Source organism: Eutrigla gurnardus (assembly GCF_963514095.1).
Source record: "Eutrigla gurnardus genome assembly, chromosome: 17".
NCBI lineage: Eukaryota > Metazoa > Chordata > Actinopteri > Perciformes > Triglidae > Eutrigla > Eutrigla gurnardus.
This window is the reverse complement of record NC_139928.1, coordinates 24,384,845-24,410,180: the sequence shown is the minus strand read 5'-3', so window position 1 is coordinate 24,410,180 and position 25,336 is coordinate 24,384,845. Positions and strand designations below refer to the sequence as shown.

At 44.4% G+C, this 25,336-nt stretch overlaps 1 protein-coding gene across 1 annotated transcript; it reads left to right on the top strand.

The window, feature by feature from the left end:
- The first annotated feature begins 454 nt into the window (after positions 1-454).
- npr1a (natriuretic peptide receptor 1a) lies at positions 455-25,249 on the top strand. The gene is made up of 22 exons (XM_084031846.1): positions 455-590; positions 3,708-4,408; positions 8,146-8,336; positions 8,526-8,639; positions 8,752-8,911; positions 10,308-10,402; positions 10,860-10,995; positions 13,586-13,670; positions 13,963-14,083; positions 14,405-14,479; positions 14,591-14,668; positions 14,965-15,069; positions 18,768-18,839; positions 19,049-19,208; positions 19,675-19,830; positions 20,231-20,399; positions 20,571-20,717; positions 20,844-20,967; positions 22,145-22,213; positions 22,716-22,890; positions 23,170-23,268; positions 24,230-25,249. Exons 2-22 carry the CDS (start codon positions 3,715-3,717, stop codon positions 24,373-24,375), a joined length of 3,171 nt encoding a protein of 1,056 aa, XP_083887972.1. The 5' UTR covers positions 455-590; positions 3,708-3,714; the 3' UTR covers positions 24,376-25,249.
- Positions 25,250-25,336: the final 87 nt, after the last annotated feature.

Sequence of the window (25,336 nt, the reverse complement as noted above, 5' to 3'; positions counted from 1 at the left end):
AGTGATGCATGTACATGTACACGTGTAACAGTAGTGATATCTGTACATTTACACGTGTAACAGTAGTAATATATGTACATGTACACGTGTAACAGTAGTGATGCATGTACATGTACACGTGTAACAGTAGTGATATCTGTACATTTACACGTGTAACAGTAGTAATATATGTACATGTACACGTGTAACAGTAGTGATGCATGTACATGTACACGTGTAACAGTCCATTCAATTACTGTCATGTGTCACCCTGGGCGCGCGCGCGCCCGCGGCCCCTTCATCATGGTAATTGAATCCCTCCGCAGACTCACAGGGGACAGAGAGAACGCGCACGCGAACACGCACAGTCAGCATTATCATGACTGCCCTCGTGCGCTCTACACCCCCCTCAGAGCGTGCACGTGTGCGCGCGCTCGCCGATCTGTGCTGTCTTTTTGTCGGACGCACATCGGTTCTCTCCGTTTCTTTGGACCGGGATCGGGTCTCCGGTGTGACGCAGAGACGCGGACTTCTTGCCTCCGGATTCATCTTCTTCGCTTCTCTTGGTGGACATGAAGCAGCCGGAAGCGACCAACTGAAGATCCGAGCAGGTAAACCGAGTGTTTCACAACACCTAATCGAACTGATCCGGGATCAGGCGTTTTCATGATCCGATATCAGAAAGCACTCAGCGAACCGATCCGGGATCAGGCGTTTTAATGATCCGGGATACTGATCCTTAATGTGAAGTGTTTGTTCGGCTTTGATCCACTTTCAATCAATTTATCAAAACTCACTTCTATTTATCAATGCTCGTAGTACTAGTAACAGTACTACACACTGATAATCCTTTACTACTAGTAACAGTACTAATACACACTGATAATACTTTGCTACTAGTAACAGTACTAATACACACTGTGATAATACTCCAATACTTCTAACAGTACTAATACACACTGTGATAATACTCCAGTACTTCTAACAGTACTAATACACTGTGATAATACTCCAGTACTTCTAGACAACAGTACTAATACACACTGTGATAATACTCCAGTACTTCTAGACAACAGTACTAATACACCCTGTGATAATACTCCAGTACTTCTAGACAACAGTTCTAATACACACTGTGATAATACTCCAATACTTCTTACAGTACTAATACACACTGATAATACTCCAGTACTTCTAGACAACAGTACTAATACACACTGTGATAATACTCCAGTACTTCTACACAACAGTACTAATACACACTGTGATAATACTCCAATACTTCTAACAGTACTAATACACACTGTGATAATACTCCAGTACTTCTAACAGTACTAATACACTGTGATAATACTCCAGTACTTCTAGACAACAGTACTAATACACACTGTGATAATACTCCAGTACTTCTAGACAACAGTACTAATACACACTGTGATAATACTCCAGTACTTCTAACAGTACTAATACACACTGTGATAATACTCCAGTACTTCTAGACAACAGTACTAATACACACTGTGATAATACTCCAGTACTTCTAGACAACAGTTCTAATACACACTGTGATAATACTCCAGTACTTCTAGACAACAGTACTAATACACACTGTGATAATACTCCAGTACTTCTAGACAACAGTACTAATACACACTGTGATAATACTCCAGTACTTCTAGACAACAGTACTAATACACACTGTGATAATACTCCAGTACTTCTAACAGTACTAATACACACTGTGATAATACTCCAGTATTTCTAGACAACAGTACTAATACACACTGTGATAATACTCCAGTACTTCTAGACAACAGTACTAATACACACTGTGATAATACTCCAGTACTTCTAACAGTACTAATACACACTGTGATAATACTCCAGTACTTCTAGACAACAGTACTAATACACACTGTGATAATACTCCAGTACTTCTGGACAACAGTACTAATACACACTGTGATAGTACTTCTAGACAACAGTACTAATACACCCTGTGATAATACTCCAGTACTTCTAGACAACAGTACTAATACACACTGTGATAATACTCCAGTACTTCTAGACAACAGTACTAATACACACTGTGATAATACTCCAGTACTTCTAGACAACAGTACTAATACACACTGATAATACTCCAGTACTTATAGACAACAGTACTAATACACACTGTGATAATACTCCAGTACTTCTAGACAACAGTACTAATACACCCTGTGATAATACTCCAGTACTTCTAGACAACAGTACTAATACACACTGTGATAATACTCCAGTACTTCTAGACAACAGTACTAATACACACTGTGATAATACTCCAGTACTTCTAGACAACAGTACTAATACACACTGATAATACTCCAGTACTTCTAGAAAACAGTACTAATACACACTGTGATATTACTCCAGTACTTCTAGACAACAGTACTAATACACACTGTGATAATACTCCAGTACTTCTAGACAACAGTACTAATACACACTGTGATAATACTCCAGTACTTCTAGACAACAGTACTAATACACACTGATAATACTCCAGTACTTCTAGAAAACAGTACTAATACACACTGTGATATTACTCCAGTACTTCTAGACAACAGTACTAATACACACTGTGATAATACTCCAGTACTTCTAGACAACAGTACTAATACACACTGTGATAATACTCCAGTACTTCTAGACAACAGTACTAATACACACTGTGATAATACTCCAGTACTTCTAGACAACAGTACTAATACACACTGTGATAATACTCCAGTACTTCTAGACAACAGTACTAATACACACTGTGATAATACTCCAGTACTTCTAGACAACCGTACTAATACACACTGTGATAATACTCCAGTACTTCTAGACAACAGTACCAATACATTTAAATTAACAAACCAAACTGTTGTTCGTTTAAATGTGAAATCTTGTTTTCTGTAACTTGCTTCTCTCCATGATGACGACTCGTTATAATGATATAAAGTCCTCCCGTTATGAATATGTAAGTTGTATTTGAGTGGTCGAAAAGACGAGAATATGTTCACATTTTCCATATCAGATTCCCATGGTGCTCTTTATGGAGTCCACATCTGGCAGAATTCCCAGAAGCCCCTGCATGTTGTTCTTTTTAAGATATTGGTAAACGTTGGTGACCGCAGCTCAAAGTTAGACTTGTGATTGGGTCGAACCGTTCGTCTTCACATGAACCCAAAGACTAGATATAAAGGTTGCTGAGAAAAAGGAAAAAGGACAACAATCAAGAGCATAACAAGTTGATTATCAAAGATGCATCAAATATATCAAACATGGCCGAAATTAAACAAACACCATGTTGATCAAAGTGTTATTTCTGCTTTTAAAGGACGTCCAGACCAGCAGGCTGCTCTCAGAAATGTGTCCAGAACTTTTATTATGAAAGTTGGGGGGTTCAGCTCAGGAGGTAGAGCGGGTTGGCTGGTAACCGCAAGATTGCCGGTTCGATCCCCGGCTCCTCCTAGCTGAGTGCCTGGTGTCCCTGAGCAAGACGCCTCACCCTAATTGCTCCTGACGAGCTGGCTGTTGCCCTGCGTGGTTGACTCCACCGTCGGTGTGTGTATGAATGGGTGAATGTCAGTCATTGCTGTAAAGAGCTTTGGACAAAAGCGCTATATAAATGAGGCCATTTACCATTTATGAAAGGTTGGCTTTTCATTGAATGGTTTTCCCTTCTCCTTGTCTGACAGGCTGATCATGACGTCCAGATGGCCCCACCCCTCACTGCTCCTCCTCTTCCTCCTCATCCCTCTGTCTGCTGACAACAGCACAGAAGACCTTCAGGAAGTGACTCTGGCAGCCATCTTGCCTCTAACTAACACAGACTATGCATGGGCATGGCCTCGTGTAGCGCCGGCACTCCTTCAGGCGGTGCGGAAGGTGAACTCTGACCCATGGCTGCTGCCAGGCCTGAAGCTCCAGCTGGTCCATGGCAGCTCTGAGGACCGTGATGGCTTCTGTTCGGCCTCCATGGCACAGCTGGCCGCTGTTAACCTGAAGCTGTCCCATGACCCCTGGGCCTTTGTCGGCCCTGGTTGCGACTACTCCTCCTCGCCTGTTGCCCGCTTCACCACCCACTGGGACATTCCCATGGTGACCGCCGGGGCACGTGCCATCGGCTTCGACCGCTATGCAGCAGTCACCAACACGGGTCCCACCCACCAGAAGTTGGGCGAGTTTGGCGTGACGATCCACGAGACATTTGGCTGGCAGCAGCACGCCTTGCTGATCTTCAACAAGGACGCAAACAACGACCACCTGTGCTACTTCGCCGTTGAGGGTCTGTACACGGTGCTCGGTAAACGCAACATCACCATCCGTGACCTCTACATCGAGGCCGACAACATCAACTACAAGGCGGTGGTCCAAGAGATCCGCGACAACGGCCGAGGTCAGACGCCTCGATGCCTTCCTCCGGTTCACTCGTCTTCTTATCTGGTTCCTTCTAACTTCTTACTTCTTCTCTGGTTCCTTCCTAGAGGTGTTTAGTGTAAATACGTCACCGTGTTAGATAGAGACAAGAGGTGTTTAGTGTAAATACGTCACCGTGTTAGATAGAGACTCTAGAGGTGTTTAGTGAAAATACGTCACCGTGTTAGATAGAGACAAGAGGTGTTTAGTGTAAATACGTCACCGTGTTAGATGGAGACTCTAGAGGTGTTTAGTGTAAATACGTCACCGTGTTAGATAGAGACTCTAGAGGTGTTTAGTGTAAATACGTCACCGTGTTAGATGGAGACTCTAGAGGTGTTTAGTGTAAATACGTCACCGTGTTAGATAGAGACTCTAGAGGTGTTTAGTGTAAATGCGTCACCGTGTTAGATAGAGACTAGAGGTGTTTAGTGTAAATACGTCACCGTGTTAGATGGAGACTAGAGGTGTTTAGTGTAAATACGTCACCATGTTAGATAGAGACTAGAGGTGTTTAGTGTAAATACGTCACCGTGTTAGATAGAGACTCTAGAGGTGTTTAGTGTAAATACGTCACCGTGTTAGATAGAGACTTTAGAGGTGTTTAGTGTAAATACGTCACCGTGTTAGATGGAGACTCTAGAGGTGTTTAGTGTAAATACGTCACCGTGTTAGATAGAGACTCTAGAGGTGTTTAGTGTAAATACGTCACCGTGTTAGATGGAGACTCTAGAGGTGTTTAGTGTAAATACGTCACCGTGTTAGATGGAGACTCTAGAGGTGTTTAGTGTAAATACGTCACCGTGTTAGATGGAGACTCTTGAGGTGTTTAGTGTAAATACGTCACCGTGTTAGATGGAGACTCTAGAGTTGTTTAGCATAAATACGTCACCGTGTTAGATAGAGACTAGAGGTGTTTAGTGTAAACACGTCACCGTGTTAGATGGAGACTCTAGAGGTGTTTAGTGTAAATACGTCACCGTGTTAGATGGAGACTCTAGAGGTGTTTAGTGTAAATATGTCACCGTGTTAGATGGAGACTCTAGAGGTGCTTAGTGTAAATACGTCACCGTGTTAGATGGAGACTCTAGAGGTGTTTAGTGTAAATAAGTCACCGTGTTAGATAGAGACTCTAGAGGTGTTTAGTGTAAATATGTCACCGTGTTAGATGGAGACTCTAGAGGTGCTTAGTGTAAATACGTCACCGTGTTAGATGGAGACTCTAGAGGTGTTTAGTGTAAATACGTCACCGTGTTAGATGGAGACTCTAGAGGTGTTTAGTGTAAATACGTCACCGTGTTAGATGGAGACTCTAGAGGTGTTTAGTGTAAATATGTCACCGTGTTAGATGGAGACTCTAGAGGTGCTTAGTGTAAATACGTCACCGTGTTAGATGGAGACTCTAGAGGTGTTTAGTGTAAATAAGTCACCGTGTTAGATAGAGACTCTAGAGGTGTTTAGTGTAAATATGTCACCGTGTTAGATGGAGACTCTAGAGGTGCTTAGTGTAAATACGTCACCGTGTTAGATGGAGACTCTAGAGGTGTTTAGTGTAAATATGTCACCGTGTTAGATGGAGACTCTAGAGGTGCTTAGTGTAAATACGTCACCGTGTTAGATGGAGACTCTAGAGGTGTTTAGTGTAAATATGTCACCGTGTTAGATGGAGACTCTAGAGGTGCTTAGTGTAAATACGTCACCGTGTTAGATGGAGACTCTATAGTCAGACTTTAATAAGTGGAGAGCAGGACATTTTAAAATACAGTGTCTCTTTCTCTCTCTATCTCACGCACACACTGATGTGCCTGTCGTCCTCTAAGTGAGGCCATCTGTTGCTGCTGGAAACGGCACAGCCAGTAATTATATGTGTGTGTGTGTGTGTGTGTGTGTGTGTGTTTTAATGTCTTCATGTTGGTTGTTTAAATCAGACCAGTCAGCCCATGTTTGCTGTTTCCGCTTTTTTACAGTTGGTAACCAACTACGATGTACGTTAGCTTAACAACAGAAGTACGATGGATTGTAACAGAGTAGAACCATGAATATCTCGCGTCCACATAGAAACAACATTTCCACTAACCTAACCCTAACCCAGGTGGACCTGAAAGGAGAGGCTCTCTCTCTCTCTCTCTCTCTCTCTCTCTCTCTCTGTCTCTCTCTCTCTGTCTCTCTCTCTGTCTCTCCCCCCCATTGTTTCTCTGCTCATCATGTCTTTGGATGTGCTGGCTTTTGTTATTTTAGTTTGTGTTGGCGATTACTGGTTCACCGATTATTTTGGTTCAGTTTAGGGGGAGGAGCTAGGTTTGTACAGCCCATGGCAAGGTTGGCCCATTATCCTGTCTGACCCAGAGTCTTGTTTGACCCAGTGTCTTGTTTGGCCCAGTGTCTTGTTTGACCCAGTGTCTTGTTTGACCCAGTATTTTGTTTGACCCAGTGTCTTGTTTGACCCAGTATCTTGTTTTACCCAGTGTCTTGTTTGGCCCATAGTCTTGTTTGGATCAGTATCTTGTTTGACCCCGTGTCTTGTTTGGCCCAGTGTCTTGTTTGACCCAGTATCTTGTTTGACCCAGAGTCTTGTTTGACCCAGTGTCTTGTTTGACCCAGTGTCTTGTTTGGCCCAGTGTCTTGTTTGACCCAGTGTCTTTTTTGACCCAGTATCTTGTTTGGCCCATAGTCTTGTTTGGATCAGTATCTTGTTTGGCCCAGTGTCTTGTTTGACCCAGTATCTTGTTTGACCCAGTGTCTTTTTTGACCCAGTATCTTGTTTGGCCCCATGTCTTATTTGACCCAGTATCTTGTTTGGCCCATAGTCTTGTTTGGATCAGTATCTTGTTTTGCCTAGTATCTTGTTTGGCCCAGTGTCTTGTTTGGCCCAGTATCTTGTTTGACCCAGTGTCTTGTTTGGCCCAGTGTCTTGTTTGACCAGTATCTTGTTTGACCCAGTGTCTTTTTTGACCCAGTATCTTGTTTGGCCCATAGTCTTGTTTGGATCAGTATCTTGTTTGGCCCAGTATCTTGTTTGACCCAGTGTCTTTTTTGACCCAGTATCTTGTTTGGCCCAGTATCTTGTTTGACCCAGTGTCATTTTTGACCCAGTATCTTGTTTGGCCCCATGTCTTATTTGACCCAGTATCTTGTTTGGCCCATAGCCTTGTTTGGATCAGTATCTTGTTTTGCCTAGTATCTTGTTTGGCCCCGTGTCTTATTTGACCCAGTGTCTTGTTTGACCCAGTGTCTTGTTTGACCCAGTATCTTGTTTTACCCAGTGTCTTGTTTGGCCCATAGTCTTGTTTGGATCAGTATCTTGTTTGGCCCAGTGTCTTGTTTGACCCAGTGTCTTGTTTGGCCCCATGTCCTATTTGACCCAGTATCTTGTTTGGCCCATAGTCTTGTTTGGATCAGTATCTTGTTTTGCCTAGTATCTTGTTTGGCCCCGTGTCTTGTTTGGCCCAGTGTCTTGTGTGGCCCCATGTCTTATTTGACCCAGTATCTTGTTTGGCCCATAGCCTTGTTTGGATCAGTATCTTGTTTTGCCTAGTATCTTGTTTGGCCCCGTGTCTTATTTGACCCAGTGTCTTGTTTGACCCAGTATCTTGTTTGGCCCAGTATCTTGTTTGGCCCGGTATCTTGCATGGCCCAGTGTCTTGTCTGGACCAGTATCTGGTTTAACCACAGTTTATTAACGTCTTCTTAAAATTCTTCAACTTATTTCTTCTTCAGTGGTGTACCTGTGCTTCTCCTGGGACATCCTCAGGACTCTCATGGTCCAGTTCTGGAAAGACCAGGTGGAGTTGGAAGACTTTGTCTTCTTCTTCATTGATCTTTTTGCTGAGGGTTTGGGGGGGCGTGACCCCATCAGACCGTGGTTCAGGGGAGACCAGGACGACTTCGCTGCCCGCCAGGCCTTCAGGGTGAGAGCTAATTAGCATTCTTCTTCTTCTTCTTCTTCTTCTTCTTCTTCTTCTTCTTCTTTTATTAATAATAATAATAACGAGAACAATTATTATGATTATTATTATTTTAATAACTATAACTATAATTCATAAAAATGTTCTGACTCTTCTCCTGTCTACCTGTCTCTCTGCCTGTCTGTCTCTCAGAGTGTGAAAGTCTTGTCCTACCTGGAGCCTCAGAATCCTGAATATCTTCAGTTTGTTGAAACTCTGAAGAACGAAGCAAAGAAAATGTTTAACTTCACCATCAAAGATTCTCTGGTTGGTAAAACTTTACATGAATTCTGAATAATAATCATGTAGAATATTATATCTGGTATTTATGAATACCTGTCTCTCTGTCTGCCTGTCTGTCTCTCCTTGTCTCTGTCAGTATAATCTGGTTGCTGCAGGTTTCCATGATGGAGTCATGATGTACTCTCATGCTCTAAACGAGACATTGAATGAGCAGAGACCAGGACCAGGACCAGGAGGCGTCCGGAGGCCCAGTGGAGACGTGGTGACCAGGAAGATGTGGAACCGAACCTTCTCAGGTGAGGGCTGTTGTGGACTGTGAGGGGCTATAGTGGACTGTGAGGGACTGTGATGGACTGTGAGTTTGTTGTGGTTTTCCTGTCCTGGTTGGTGGTTTGAGTCCCTGATGTCCGGTCTTCATGTTCCCAGCTGGTCCACATAGAGTCTGCAGCGCTAACACTCACTCACTCACACATACACTCACTCATCACTCACTCACTCACTCACACACACACACACACTCACACACACACATACTCACACATTCACACACACGCACACACACACACACACACACTCACACTCACTCACTCACTCACACACACACACACTCACTCACTCACTCACGCGCGCACACACACACACACACACACATACTCACACATTCACTCACACACACTCACACATTCACACACACACACACACACTCACACATTCACACACACACACACACACACACACACACACATACTCACACATTCACACACAGACACACTCACACATTCACACACACTCACTCACACACACACACGCACGCACGCACACACATTCACACACACACACACACACACACACACACACACACACACACACACACACAGAAACACTCACACACACACACACTCACACACGCTGCAGCTTGAGTATGTGTGAGGAAACCGCTGTACTGTGGTTCCCATGGTGACCGCAGAGAGCACAAAGGCTCCTAAATTGGTCTGTCATGTCTCATCCGGTAATGAACAGTGATTGATTGGTGGAGAGGGAGACAGGTCAGAAAGGGAGACAGGACAGAGAGGGAGACAGGACAGGGTCCAGGTGTGGACTGGCATGGGGGGACTCAGCTGGTGGTGACGGACTAATGTGATTCTGAGACAGACGGCAGAGTGAGACGGAGATTTGATTTCAGGTCATAAATGAATACATCAGTCACTATGTGAATGTACCTGTGTGTGTGGGTGTGTGTGTCTCATTAGTCTCTTTGAAAGCTTCATCGTAGACAGCTGGACCTGTTCTAGGTCTTTGAAGATGTGGGTCCTGAGCCATCAAGAAAACTACTCACATGGGTGTGACCTGTTTGGTCTCATTAGTAGGAAACAGTTTAGTTTCCTGCAGCAGGACGCTGATGTCATCACCGTGACATCAACGGGGTCAGAGGTCAGAGAGCGGGGACGAGTCAGCAAAACGTCCCATACAACAAACACAGTGAGAGGACGGAGAAAGACTGAGACATGAGGACCGAGTTGCTGCTGACTCCTCAGCTGGTTTCTGTGGATCCAGCAGACTACATGTCTGTCCATGTCCTATTATATACAGTATATATATATACATATATATATACATATATACATATGATTGTATATATGATATAATATATGTATGATATGAATGATTTATGTCTCATGCATGTGTCTGTAGGAGTGATGGGTGTGGTGGAGATGGACGAGTTCGGGGACAGACAGATGGACTTCAGTGTTTGGGACACGGTGGACATCGAGTCTGGAGAGTTCCAGGTAAAACACCTGAGTCGAGATGTCGTCGCTGTACATCACATCCGAGCTGTGGGTTTTGTTGTTTTGGTTTCCAGGTTTATTTTATAGTCATTCTGTCTTGTGTGTCATGCGTTTATCTTGTCTTGTCTACTGTCATGACTGTGGGTTTTTGTAGTGTTGGTTTCCTGTTTTATTTTGTAGTCCGTCTGTCTTGTGTTGTCATGTGCTTTGCTTCCTGTCCGCCTGGTCGCCCTCCTGCCCGGCCTCCTGAGCGGTCCCGTCCGCCTGGTCACCCTCCTGCCTGGCCTCCTGAGCGGTCCCGTCCGCCTGGTCGCCCTCCTGCCCGGCCTCCTGAGCGGTCCCGTCCGCCTGGTCGCCCTCCTGCTCGGCCTCCCGAGCTCCTCCCCCAGGCCCCTCCCGCCCACCCTCCGTTTCTGTTCTTATATGTTCTCATTTATATGTGTGCGTGTGTCTGCAGGTGGTGTGTGTATACAATAGCAGTATGAAACAGCTGATGATGCAGCGGGGGCGGAGCTTCCAGTGGCCAGGCGGATCTCCACCTCCAGATGTCCCAGAGTGTGGCTTCAAGAAGGACAAACCAGCCTGCCTTGCACGTATGGACACACGCAGAGGCACACACGCACACACACACACACACACACACACACACACACACACACACACACACACACACATACGCACACTAAACAACCACTGCACAAGCACTCCATACTTAAAGGAAAACACCACCGCATTTCCATACTGAACTATGTTCTGCTCTGATGTTAGACGAGGTGATACATACCTCCCTCTCCTCTGTGCGTGCACTCAATGGCTCTTGCGTGCACTCCACGCAGCACTTATTTGCTAGCATGTAGCTTGGCCCAGTATATTCCTTAGGATCCAAAGGGGGGTGAAGTTAGAAGCGACCAAGCACTTCCACGTTGTCCCTATTTAAATACGGTTACGTGAGTAGTTACACGACCCAAGTTTGGTTACACAAAATGAAACATGCCAATTTTTCTAAGCGGATAACAAGGATAACTATATAATGTATGGCGGAATAACAACTGGAAGCACGAGCCATTGAGTGCACGCACAGAGGAGAGGGAGGTATGTATCACCTCGTCTAAGATCAGGGCAGAACATAGTTCAGTATGGAAATGCGGTGGTGTTTTCCTTTAAGGTCCATCTGGAAGTCTGAGTCTGAAAACTTGCCCATATCCCTGGCAGAGGTCCCAAGATGGTCAGAAAGCTCCTTGGTGGCGAGGCACCAGGGTGGATGAGTAATTCCCTGGTGGATGAGTATTGCCCTGACATGCTGAGGGATCTGGACATTGTTGGGATATCTTGGTTGACGCGCCTCTTGAGTGTCGCATGAGGTCGGGGACAGTACCTGTGGTGTGGCAGACCGGGATGGTGGCTACTATTTTTAAAAAGGGGGACTGGAGAGTGTGCTCCAATTATTGGGGGTATGGCACTGCTCAGCCTCCCCAGGAAAGTTCACTCCAGGGTGTTGGAAAGGAGGCTCTGACCAGTTGTCGAAACCTCCAATTCAGGAGGAAGAATGCGTATTCCTGGCCCTGCAGCGGCATAATGGGCCAGCTCTTTACCCTTGCAGGTCTGTCAGAGGGGGCATGGGAGTTTGCTAATCCAGTCAACATGTATTTTGTGGACTTAGAGAAGGCATACGATTGTGTCCCTCAGGATGTCCTGTGGGGGGCACTACTGGGAGAGGGGGTACCGAGGTTGTTGCAACGAGGCAGCCTTGATTCGGGCATTGTACCGGACCGTTGTGGTAAAGAAGGAGTTGAGTCGGAAGGTAAAGCTCTCGATTCACCAGCCCGTATACGTTCAGATCCTCACCTGTGGCCATGAGGTTCTGGGCAGTGACCAAAAGAATGATGTAATGGATACAAGCAGCTGAAATGAGCTTCCTACGTAGGGAGGCGGGGCCTCAGAGAGGGGGAGGAGCTCAGACATCCAGTTCAGGCACCTGTAATGGGAATTTTGGATGTTTGTACTTTATAATCAGAATATTTGTCAGGCTGACTCGATCCGCATCTCCTCATCTGACTGTTATGCTATGACGAAAATGAATGCCTGTTTGTAGATGATATGAACATGAGTGCCACATTGACATAAGATAATTTCAGGACTATGACGCCTGTGTTCTGTAAATCTTGACCTTGCCTGTACATCTGGTCTTTGTAAGATAGGACATGATCCGTCCTTTGGTTCCTCCTCCTTAAAAGGGAGATTGTTGTTGGACTCGTGTTCGTTCCTGCTGATTCTGAACCTTTGCATCAGAAGGCAAGGGGTGAACCTCCTCTGCAGATGAGAATACTTAGTGGAATAAAACCTTGGAGAAAAAGCTGATCCTGGTTGTTGATCTTTATTGGGCAGATTCATTTTTCCACAACACACCTGATTAGGATCTTCCTTTTTTTTAAATATCTTTATTGAAGGAATCAGGGGGTTATACAGGATAACAGTTCTCCTTCAGTTTTTCTGTTATTTTTGTACAACAAGGCCAACAAGGCCTCACCTACAACCTCCCACCCAGCAACCAAACAGATACACAAACAACAAAAGAAAAGAAAAAACAAAGGAAAGAAAAGAAAAAGCCAGCATGAGATAAAGGACTAAATGGTGACAGTCAACATAGTGTACAAAACAAAGTTGACAGAAGGAAAGGGAAAATGCAAGGCTCAAGTGCTAGGGGTGTCACTTTCGGCTTTATTGGTCTCACGCATGTCTGCCCATTTGTCCAACAGAGGTTGCCATATCCTTTGAAAGATTCTTTCTTTATTGGTGGTCTTATAGCGCAGTCTTGATTCGGATCTTCCTCTACACCACCCGTTAGAGGTGTTCTAGGTACGTCCAACTGGGAAGTGGTTTAGCGAGGTAGACCCATAAAATGCTCGAGGGATTATACAGTCCATCTAGTCTGGGAATGCCTCGGGGTCTTCCGGGAGCTGGAAAGCGGGACATCTGGAGGACCTGACCCCCGATCAGCACAATGAGGGGGGAGGACAATGGATAGATGAACCACCAACAAGAAGGATGATGTCTTTTACACAAACAGAACATTTGCATTGTGAGAATATTATTATGGATTTGTGTATTACAACATTTTTAGAACTAAATGTGCCCACATAGACACAGTTATTGTCTGTCCTAATGTCCCTGTCTTCTCTCCAGGTACAGTTACCATGCATCAGATGGTTGCCATAGTGATCTGCTTCATCTTTGTGATCATTGTTACTGTGACTGTCTTCATCTCCAGGTGAGACATGTTTGTTCTGCTCTTGTGATGTTGAAGGTTCATCAAAGGTCTGACCCAAAGTGAGGACTGGCCAAAATGTCCTCACTTTACTAAGATGTCCTCACTTTACTGGAATGTCCTCACGTCCAGTGTGAACCGACATCTCACTAGAATCAGGACTTTGGTTCTGACCAACTGTTGCTTGATTTGAACTGATAGATGGTTCCCTCTCTCTCTCTTTTCTGTTCCTGTCAACAAACACTGAACACCATCTCCTCTGTTCTGGTGGTCCGGCGTCACTTCTGTTCAACAGGAAGTTAAAGCTGGAGAGCGAACTGGCAGCTCAGCTGTGGAGAGTTTCCTGGGACGACATCCAGATGAGCAACCTGGATAAAATCCTGAGGAGAGCCTGCAGCAGACTGACTATGTCTCTGGTAACACTCATACATCACACATTCACACGTTCACACATTCACACGGTCATACTCACATGTTCACACTCCCACGTTCACACATTCACACTCACACATTCACACGTTCATACTCACATGTTCACACTCACACATTCACACGGTCACACTCACACATTCACACTCACACATTCACACTCACACGTTCACACATTCACACTCACACCTTCACACGTTCACATTCAAACGTTCACATGTACACACTCTCAATCACACGTTCACAGAAAAAGAAACAGAAACCATATATAAAAACTGGACTAAAGGGTTCATGTTGATTCTCTGCAGAAAGGATCCACCTGCAGCTCTCTGATGACCATGGAGGGGAACTTCCAGATCTACACCAAAACTGGGTACTACAAGGTCTGACACCACCTGCAGTCAACAGCCTGATCAGACAGATGACATTGCCCATAGGGAAATAAGGATGATGGAATGAATCCGCTGGTAATCAGCTGATTTTGTCTCCTGCAGGGAAACCTGGCAGCCATCAAGTATATCAACAAAAAACGGATCGAACTGACCAGGAAGTTTCTGTTTGAGCTCAAACATGTAAGAGCTACAGCTGTCAATTTACCTACTGACCCACAGACTGACCCACCGACTGACCCACAGACTGACCGTCCGACTGACCCACCAACTGACCCACCGACTGACCTAGTGACAGACAGACCAACGTACCTGCCTATCTACCTATTTATCTACTGATAAAGGATTATCTTATCTCGTTTATGGACCAGCCCACCGGCCTACATACGCATTCATCTAACTGGGGGGTTCATTGCCTTTCTTGGAGCATGTTGTTGGTTTTGTTGGGATTTAAAATTGCAGCCGTTGTGCTTTTACAGATGCGAGATGTTCAGAATGAGCACCTGACCCGCTTCATTGGCGCCTGTATTGACCCACCGAACATGTGCATCATCACAGAGTACTGTCCAAGAGGGAGCCTACAGGTACAACATGCCCCTTTACCCCTCCATCAACCACCTTATCCCCTCCATCAACCATCTTATCCCCTCCATCAACCACCTTATCTCTCCATCAATCATCTTATCCCCTCCATCAACCAGCTTATCCCCTCAATCAACCATCTTATCCCCTCCATCAACCACCTTATCTCTCTATCAACCACCTTATCCCCTCTATCAACCACCTTTACTGTCTTACTTTAAATCACTTTTCCTAGACATTACAAATAAGCACGCTCCTCTTAGAAAATACAAGGTTAAAGGCCGTGTCAATCCATGGTTCACTGATCACCTTTCTGATAAAATTCATGAGCGAAATCTAGCTTGGGCAACTGCAAGAAAATCCAAAAGGCAGTCTGATTGGATTCATTTTCGACATCTGAGGAATAAATGTATGTCCTTGATACGTAAAGCTAAATCAGACTACTATATTAAAGAAATGTCTGACATGAAAAATACATCTAAATTCTGGAAGGTTTTTAAGTCCATGTCATCAAGCACAAGTGACAGTGTGTTACCAAAGGAAATTCGGGTTGAAAATGAAATCATTACAGACAAAACAAAGATGTTATATATTCTAAATCAGCATTTTATTGCCTCAGATAAGCTGTTTGAGAAGGTAATGCCACTTAAAACGGCACAAAACTCCTCTTACTCCGAGCAAAAGCTCCCTTTTGACTTTAATGTTACTCCCATTGCAATTAATGAAGTACGTGATGCTCTGAAAAAGATAAACATTAAAAAATCAGCTGGCCCTGATGGATTGGATCCACATTTGTTGCAGATTGCTGCTGAGATTATTGCTGAACCATTAACCCACATTTTTAACCTGACTATAGAAAATGGTCAAATTCCGAAAATTTGGAAGGCAGCCAACGTTGTTCCATTGCTGAAGGGTGGTGATCCAGCAAACCCTAACAATTATAGGCCTATATCCAAACTCTCAGTGCTTGGCAAGATTTTGGAAGGACTTATTAGTAATCAGTTAAAGGAGTTTCTATCGAAAAATTGTATTCTAAATGATCTGCAATCCGGGTTTAGAAAGAAACATGGTACTGTCACTGCTACAATGAAGGTTCTAAATGACATAATAACAGCAATTGATGAGAAAGAACACTGTGCTGCACTATTCTTAGACTTATCAAAGGCTTTTGACACAGTCGACCACTCTGTTTTATTACAAAAGCTAGTGAACATAGGATTTTCCTCGAAATCAGTTAAATGGTTTGAGAACTATCTGAGTGATAGAACACAAAGTGTCCAAGGTGACGGTTTATCGTCTAGCTGTAAGAATATACACTATGGTGTCCCGCAAGGATCCATTTTGGGTCCTATTTTATTTATAGTTTATATTAATAATTTGTGTTGCAATGTTACAAATACAAAATTCCATTTTTACGCAGATGACACCATTATGTATAGCTCTGCTTCATCCTTAGCAAGTGCAACTAAGGACCTCCAATCGGCTTTTAATGTTGTTCAGCAAAACCTACATGGATTAAGACTTGTACTAAATATTGACAAAAGCAAAATGATTTGAGAAGTAATATAAAATCAGATATGGATGACAACCAGATTGTTACTCTAAACAACAAAGTGATAGAGCGAGTCGCAACCTACAAATACCTGGGCTTTTTTCTAGAAGAAAATCTCTCTTTCAAACACCACATTGAGTGTCTTACTAAAAAGCTAAGAATTAAACTGGGTTTCTTGTATAGAAATAAATGTTGTTTTTCTTTTGGTGCCAGGAAGAAAATTGTCCAAGCCGTTCTTTTATCTGTTATTGACTATGGTGATATTTTATATATGCATGCAAATTCATCATCTCTGAAAATGCTAGATTCTGTGTACCATGCAGCATTACGGTTTGTCTCAAACTCTGGCTAATGGTTCCTAAAACAAACAGTGCTCGTATCACTCGGTCTAGCAGTTTGATTATGTATAACGTTCCTCGGACTCGCACTACGTTTGGTGAAAGTGCTTTTAAATCTTTTGCCCCGTCATCATGGTGTAAGCTACAGGAACACCTTAAACTGGAATCCCTAATCACCCTGAACAATTACAAAAGCAGGATCAAGGACTATTTAACCACAAACTGGACACTGACTTACTGCCAATTAGATTGATGCTTTGTCACTTTTTATTGTGTTTGTGTCTGTTTTTAGTGTGAAATTTTGTGTTTTTGTTGTTTTTAATGTGAAACTTTAAATGTTTGTATGCTGCCTTCTTGGCCAGGACTCTCTTGAAAAAGAGATTTTGAATCTCAATGAGAATATTCCTGGAAAAATAAAGGTTAATAAAAAAATTAAAAAAACCTTATCCCCTCAATCAACCATCTTATCCCCTCCATCAACCACCTTATCTCTCTATCAACCAGCTTATCCCCTCCATCAACCACCTTATACCCTCCATCAACCATCGTATCCCCTCCATCAACCACCTTATCTCTCTATCAACCACCTTATCCCCTCAATCAACCATCTTATCCCCTCCATCAACCACCTTATCCCCTCCATCAACCACCTTATCTCTCTATCAACCAGCTTATCCTCTCAATCAACCATCTTATCCCCCCATCAACCACCTTATCCCCTCAATCCACCATCTTATCCCCTCCATCAACCAGCTTATCCCCTCCATCAACCATCTTATCCCCTCCATCAACCACCTTATTTCTCTATCAACCATATTATCCCCTCTATCAACCACTTTATCCCCTCTATCAACCATCTTATCCCCCCCATCAACCACCTTATCCCCTCTATCAACCATCTTATCCCCTCTATCAACCATCTTATCCCCTCAATCAACCATATTATCCCCTCTATCAACCACCGTATCCCCTCTATCAACCATCTTATCCCCTCCATCAACCACCTTATCCCCTCTATCAACCATCTTATCCCCTCTATCAACCATCTTATCCCCTCTATCAACCATCTTATCCCCTCTATCAACCATCTTATCCCCTCTATCAACCATCTTATCCCCCCCATCAACCACCTTATCTCTCTATCAACCATCTTATCGCCTCCATCAACCACCTTATCTCTCTATCAACCAGCTTAATCCCTCAATCAACCATCTTATCCCCCCCATCAACCACCTTATCCCCTCTATCAACCATCTTATCGCCTCCATCAACCACCTTATCTCTCTATCAACCAGCTTAATCCCTCAATCAACCATCTTATCCCCCCCATCAACCACCTTATCCCCTCTATCAACCATCTTATCGCCTCCATCATCTTTCCGGTAACATTCCTTCAAACATCAGATGTTATCTTCACCTCTAGTTATTTGTCAGAACTGTAACCTAGCAACCACCTACATTGGTAACCTAGCAACATTAGAACACAGAGCAGCCACGTGTGGGAACGTGTGGGCTTTGGGTTGTTGCCAGATAGCTGCTGGATCTCAGAATGTCAGACTAACCAAGAGCTGCTGCAACACGTTGAAAACACAGATCATTTATCAGGAGGGATTAAATCTCTTCATCCAAATCAATGGGAATATTATTGTTATTGTTGTTGCAACTGTGACACACACAAAAACACAATCAGAGCTGTAATGTGATTGTGGTAGTCAGACAGAGAGAGTGTGTGTGTGTGTGCGTGCGTGCGTGCGTGCGTGCGCGTGCATGTGTGTGTGTGTGTGTGCGCGTGTGTGTGTGCGTTTTGCAGGACCTGATGGAGAGTGAGATCATCACTCTTGACTGGATGTTCAGATATTCTCTCATCACTGACATCGTCAAGGTAACGACTTGCAACAGCAGTACGAGGCGGAGCTCCTCCTCCTCCTCCTCTTCCTTCTCCTCCTCCTCCTCTTCCTTTTAATATAGTGTATCGTTACGTATGAATCAGGACTGAAGGTTTTATAAGACATAATAATGTGATTTTATGGCAGTATTTAAGAACCACACACTGATGTTTATTGTTTATTATTGTTGTTGTTTTGTTATCAGGGGATGTTATTCCTCCACAACAGTGTTATTGTCTCCCACGGCAACCTGAAGTCGTCTAACTGTGTGGTGGACAGTCGCTTCGTCCTGAAGATCACTGATTATGGTCTGGAGAGTCTCCGGACCTCCAGCTGCCCCGAAGACACGCATGCGTTCTACGCACGTAAGACCTTTAACCTTGTAACATATAGAACATATACGACATATATGTCATATAACATATACAACATATATGACATACTACATACACAACATACATTACATATACGACATATAAAACATACACAACATGCATAACATATACGACATACACAACAAACATAACGTAAACGCCATATATAAAATATACAACATACATAACATACACAACATACATAACATATGACATACATAACATACACAACATACATGACATATACAACATACATAACATACACAACATACATGACATATACAACATACATAACATACACAACATACATGACATATACGACATGTAACATGTGACATACACAACATACATGACATATACGACATACATGACATATACGACATACACAACATATATGACATACACAACATATATGACATACATAACATAACCCCCCCCCCCCCCCCCCCCCCCCCAGGTAAGCTGTGGACGGCTCCAGAGCTGCTGAGGACCGAGTCCTCGCCCCCCTTCGGGACTCAGAAAGGAGACGTCTACAGTTTTGGGATCATCCTCCAGGAGGTTGCTATGCTCAGAGGAGTCTTCTACCTGGACACACACACTCTGACCCCGAAAGGTCAGTGCGACTGTTCACTCCAGGAGCAGGGACCAAGACCAGGACCAGGGGCCTCCTTCATAAAACATGTTTTACAATCCAGAGCTGCATCAGGACCATCAAATACTACATAGTTTATCTATAAAGAGATCTGTACATTTACAATATTTTTATGATTGATAGTGATTATTAACAATATGTCGATAGATTTGAATAATAGATTGATAAATATGAATAATACATTTACATTTAAATTCAAATAACCTTATTATTAAACGTCTATTGATGCTTTAGAAATTAATGTTGTTGGCAGTAAGTGGTCCAGATCTGAAGACGTCCCTGATCCTGTCCCTTATCCTGTCCCTTATCCTGTCCCTGTCGCTGTCCCTGTCCCTGATCCTGTCTCTGTCCCCCCTCTCAGAGATTGTCCAGGCAGTGCGTCATGGTGGCGCCCCCCCCCTCCGTCCCTCCCTCTGTTTCCACAGTCATAGTGAGGACTTGGGGGTCCTGATGCAGCGCTGCTGGAATGAAGAGTCCACAGAGAGACCAGACTTCAACACCATCAAGATCCTGCTGAGGAAGCAGCACAGGTCCTCCTCTCTGTCGTCCTCTCTGTCTGTCCACCTGTCGTTCCTCACTATCCTCTCTGTCTGCCCTACCTGTCTGTCCTCCTCTCTTTCTCTCCCCCTGTCTGTCTACCTGTCTGTCCTGTCTATCCTCCTCTTTGTCTGTCCTCACTGTCCTCTCGTCTGTCTGTCCAGGGGTTATGGCTCTAACATCCTGGACAACCTGTTGTCCCGGATGGAGCAGTACGCCAACAACCTGGAGGAGCTGGTGGAGGAACGAACGCAGGCGTACAACGAGGAGAAACGCCGGGCCGAAGCGCTGCTCTACCAGATACTCCCCCAGTAATACTACATAATACTGCTGCTCTACCAGATACTCCCCCAGTAATACTACATAATACTGCTGCTCTACCAGATACTCCCACAGTAAAAATACTACAGTAATACTACCTTCATGTATAATTTCAGTTCAGTAGCCGAGCAGTTGAAACGAGGTGAGACAGTTCAAGCCGAAGCTTTCGACTCCGTCACCATTTACTTCAGTGACATCATTGGCTTCACTGCCCTATCTGCTGAGAGCACTCCACTAGAGGTCAGTAGAACAACAGTACAGGTCAATAGACTACAGTAGAACAACATTAAACATCAGTAGAAACCAGTGAAATAACACTACAGATCAGTAGAACAACAGTACAGGTCAGTAGAACAAAAGTGCAGGTTGGTAGAACCCAGTAGAACGACAGTACATGTCAGTTAAACCCAGTGCAACAACAGTACAGGTCAGTAGAACAAAGGTGTATGTCAGTAGAACCCAGTACAACAACTGTACAGATTATTAGAACCCAGTACAACAACAGTACAGGTTAGAAGAACAGCAATACATGTCAGTTTATCAACAGTACAGGCCAGTAGAACAACACTACAGATCAGTAGAACCCACTACAACAACAGTATACATCAGTAGAACAACAGTACATGTCAGTAGATCCCAGTAAAACCACAGTACATGTCAGTAGAACCCAGTAGAACAACACTACATGTCAGTAGATCCCAGTAAAACCACAGTACATGTCAGTAGAACCCAGTAGAACAACAGTACATGTCAGTAGATCCCAGTAAAACCACAGTACATGTCAGTAGAACCCAGTAGAACAACAGTACATGTCAGTAGAACACAGTAGAACAACAGTACATGTCAGTAGATCCGAGTAAAACCACAGTACATGTCAGTAGAACCCAGTAGAACAACAGTACATGTCAGTAGAACACAGTAGAACAACAGTACATGTCAGTAGATCCCAGTAAAACCACAGTACATGTCAGTAGAACCCAGTAGAACAACAGTACATGTCAGTAGAACACAGTAGAACAACAGTACATGTCAGTAGATCCCAGTAAAACCACAGTACATTTCAGTAGAACCCAGTAGAACAACAGTACATGTCAGTAGAACACAGTAGAACAACAGTACATGTCAGTAGATCCCAGTAAAACCACAGTACATGTCAGTAGAACCCAGTAGAACAACAGTACACGTCAGTAGAACACAGTAGAACAACAGTACATGTCACTAGAACCTAGTAGAACCACAGTACATGTCAGTAGAACACAGTAGAACAACAGTACATGTCAGGAGAACCCAGTACAATAACAGTCCATGTCAGTAGAACCCAGTAGAACAACACTACAGATCAGTAGAATCCATTAGAACCTGCCAGGCCAGCTATTTGAATATAAATGGTATGAAGGGTTTTTGTTCCTTCTTGCAGGTCGTGACCTTGTTGAACGACCTCTATACCTGCTTTGACGCCATCATCGACAACTTTGACGTTTACAAGGTAAAACTCCACCTTAAAGAGTTTCTCTGTGTAGAGAACCGTGTTATTAATGACACTGGTGACTGTTTAGGGATCTGCTGTTGGTGGTGAAACCCTGACCCCCAAACACAGCACCGTGTTGGTCAAATACTGCAGCAGCTCAAGGCACACATTTAAAAAAAAATATATATTTATTTATTTGTTTATTTCGGGCATGTCAAAATTTCAGGGTTCAAGGCTCAAGGTTCAGGGTTCAAGGCTCAAAGTTCAGGGTTCAAGGTTACGGGTTTAAGGCTCAAATTTCAGGGTTCAAGGCTCAAAGTTCAGGGTTCAAGGTTCAGGGTTCAAGGCTCAAATTTCAGGGTTCAGGGGTTCAATCATCTCCAGAGGTTTACAGCACAGTGACACAACACAACCGATAAATCAATGGAACAACTAGTGGGACTCCAGAGAGATTACTGGTCCTCATACAACCGGAGAAGGCTGATGGTGACTCACCTATGTGGCGCGGTGCTGCCCCCAGGTGGAAACCATCGGTGATGCCTACATGGTGGTGTCCGGTCTGCCGGTAAGGAACGGGAAGCTCCATGGACGGGAGGTGGCCCGGATGTCCCTCGCCCTGCTGGACGCTGTCAAGAGCTTTAGGATCAGACACCGAGCCAATCAGCAGCTGCGGCTACGCATCGGAATCCACAGCGGTCAGTGTGTGTGTGTGTGTGTGTGTGTGTGTGTTGGGTGGGAGGGGCTTTCCTTTTCCTGTTATGATGTACTTTTACTTCCACATATCAAAAAATATAGTAATAGTACTTTTGACTGTTCTACATTTATCTGACAGCAGTGACTTTAATGATTAATAATCAATAATAAATCATGACAGATTATTACTTCTTCCTCTACTGTGATGTTATAAAAATACTATAAATAACTGTATTTGTGTGTGTGTGTGTGTGTGTGTGTGTGTGTATGTGTGTGTGTAGGTCCAGTGTGTGCAGGTGTGGTCGGACTGAAGATGCCTAGGTACTGTTTGTTTGGAGACACGGTCAACACAGCGTCACGTATGGAGTCCAACGGAGAGGGTAAAACACACACACATACCATGAGACCATGTACAGACAGACAGAACAGTGGCCCAATGACTGAACCTTGTGGAATCCCAGAGAAAAGTTTTGTTTTGACAGATTTAAAACTACAAATGAAATTGTAGAGGATTTTTTCTTTTAAGTATAGGAGAAAAGTCGTTATGGTAAACCTGGTAACCAGCTAACTTTGACTGCTACTGTGGTAAAAAGAAGCTGGAGGGTTGTCCAATCACAGCAGTCCACCTTAATGAGGTCATGCAATCCAACAAGACAAATGTCTGTTTGTCAACAGTGATGGGAGGAACTAACTGCACCAAAGTTCACCTTCGCTTTTAAACCCATCCATCCATTGTCTACCGCTTGTCCTGTATTCAGGGTCGCGGGGGGTCTGGAGCCGATCCCAGCTATCATTGGGTGAAGGCAGGGTTCACCTGGACAGGACGCCAGTCTATCACAGGGCCGACACTTAGAGACAAACAACCATTCACGCTCACATTCACACCTACGGGCAATTTAGAGTTATCAATTTACCTATCCCCATCCTGCATGTCTTCGGACTGTGGGAGGAAGCCGGAGAACCCGGAGAGAACCCACGCTTACACGGGGAGAACATGCAAACTCCACACAGAAGGACTCCACCGGGAATCGAAGCCGCGACCCTCTTGCTGTGAGGCGACAGTGCTACCCACTACACCTACGTGCAGCCCCGCTTTTAAACCCTCTAGTGATAATCTACAAACATTGCTTCCCCTCACCTTTGTGTTGGTGTCACAGTGTGATGAAACCAGTTTAGAGGCGTCACAGTGGGTTAAAACCAGTTTAGAGGTGTCACGGTGAGCTTAAGACCATAAACTTGTGTTAACAATGTTTACTGAGATAATACATCAAGAGAGTATTATTGTTGTTGTTGTTGTTGTTGTTGTTGTTTTATTGAGATGTTGTTTATTTGTCTCCTCAGCTTTGAGGATTCACGTGTCGGAGGCCACTAGGGACGTCCTGCAGGAGTTTGGCTGCTTTCAGCTGCAACTCAGAGGAGACATCGAGATGAAGGGGAAAGGACGTATGAGGACACACTGGCTGCTGGGAGAAGACGGGACGGACTGAAGGACGAGAGGACAGGAGGACTGGAGGAGAGAAGGACGAGAGGACAAGAGGACGGGAGGATGGGGGGACGTGAGGACTGAAGGACGGGATGACGAGGGGACGGGAGGACGAGAGGACTGTAGGATGGGAGGACTGAAGGATTGAAGGACGAGAGGACTGAAGGACAAGAGGACGAGAGGACTGAAGGACGGGAGGACAAGAGGATGAGAGGATGGGAGGACAAGAGGACTGAAGGACGGGAGGACGAGAGGATGAGAGGACGTGAGGACGAGAGGATGGACAGGACGGAAGGACTGAAGGATTGAAGAACGAGGGGACAGGAGGACGGGAGGACTGAAGGATTGAAGAACGAGGGGACAGGAGGGCGGGAGTGCGGGAGGACGAGACAGACTAGAGGATCCTTGTCCTTCAGGTCAATGGTCACAAACCATCAGTTGGTATTAAGCCCCTCCTCCTCCCCTCTGATTGGATGTTCAGCTGCAACATCATTTAAAGTGATGGTTCAGGAGTTTTTTTCAGACAGACGAATGTTTCCCTGTAAAAATAAATAATTTGAAGTTATTCACAGACATAAATTATCTGTTTTTTTTCTGAAAGAGTAACCACCAGGGTTCATGGTCTGTTACCACCAGGGTTCATAGTCTGTACCTACCGAGGTTCATAGTCTGTAACCACTGGGGTTCATGGTCCGTTACCTCCGGGGTTCATGGTCTGTTACCACCTAGGTTCATGGTCCGTTACCGCCGGGGTTCATGGTCTGTAACCACTGGGGTTCATGGTCCGTTACCTCCGGGGTTCATGGTCTGTTACCACCTAGGTTCATGGTCCGTTACCGCCGGGGTTCATGGTCTGTAACCACTGGGGTTCATGGTCCGTTACCTCCAGGGTTCATGGCCTGTAACCACCAAGGTTCATGGTCCGTTACTGCCGGGGTTCATGGTCTGTAACCACCGGGGTCCAT

Bases quoted from the DNA above. Each gene is read 5' to 3' on its own strand.
- npr1a (XM_084031846.1), top strand. From the start codon at position 3,715: ATGACGTCCAGATGGCCCCACCCCTCACTGCTCCTCCTCTTCCTCCTC. The intron at 13,671-13,962 runs GTGAGACATGTT...TCTGTTCAACAG, and splicing joins GTGACTGTCTTCATCTCCAG to GAAGTTAAAGCTGGAGAGCG. The intron at 19,831-20,230 runs GTCAGTGCGACT...CCCCCCTCTCAG, and splicing joins ACACACTCTGACCCCGAAAG to AGATTGTCCAGGCAGTGCGT.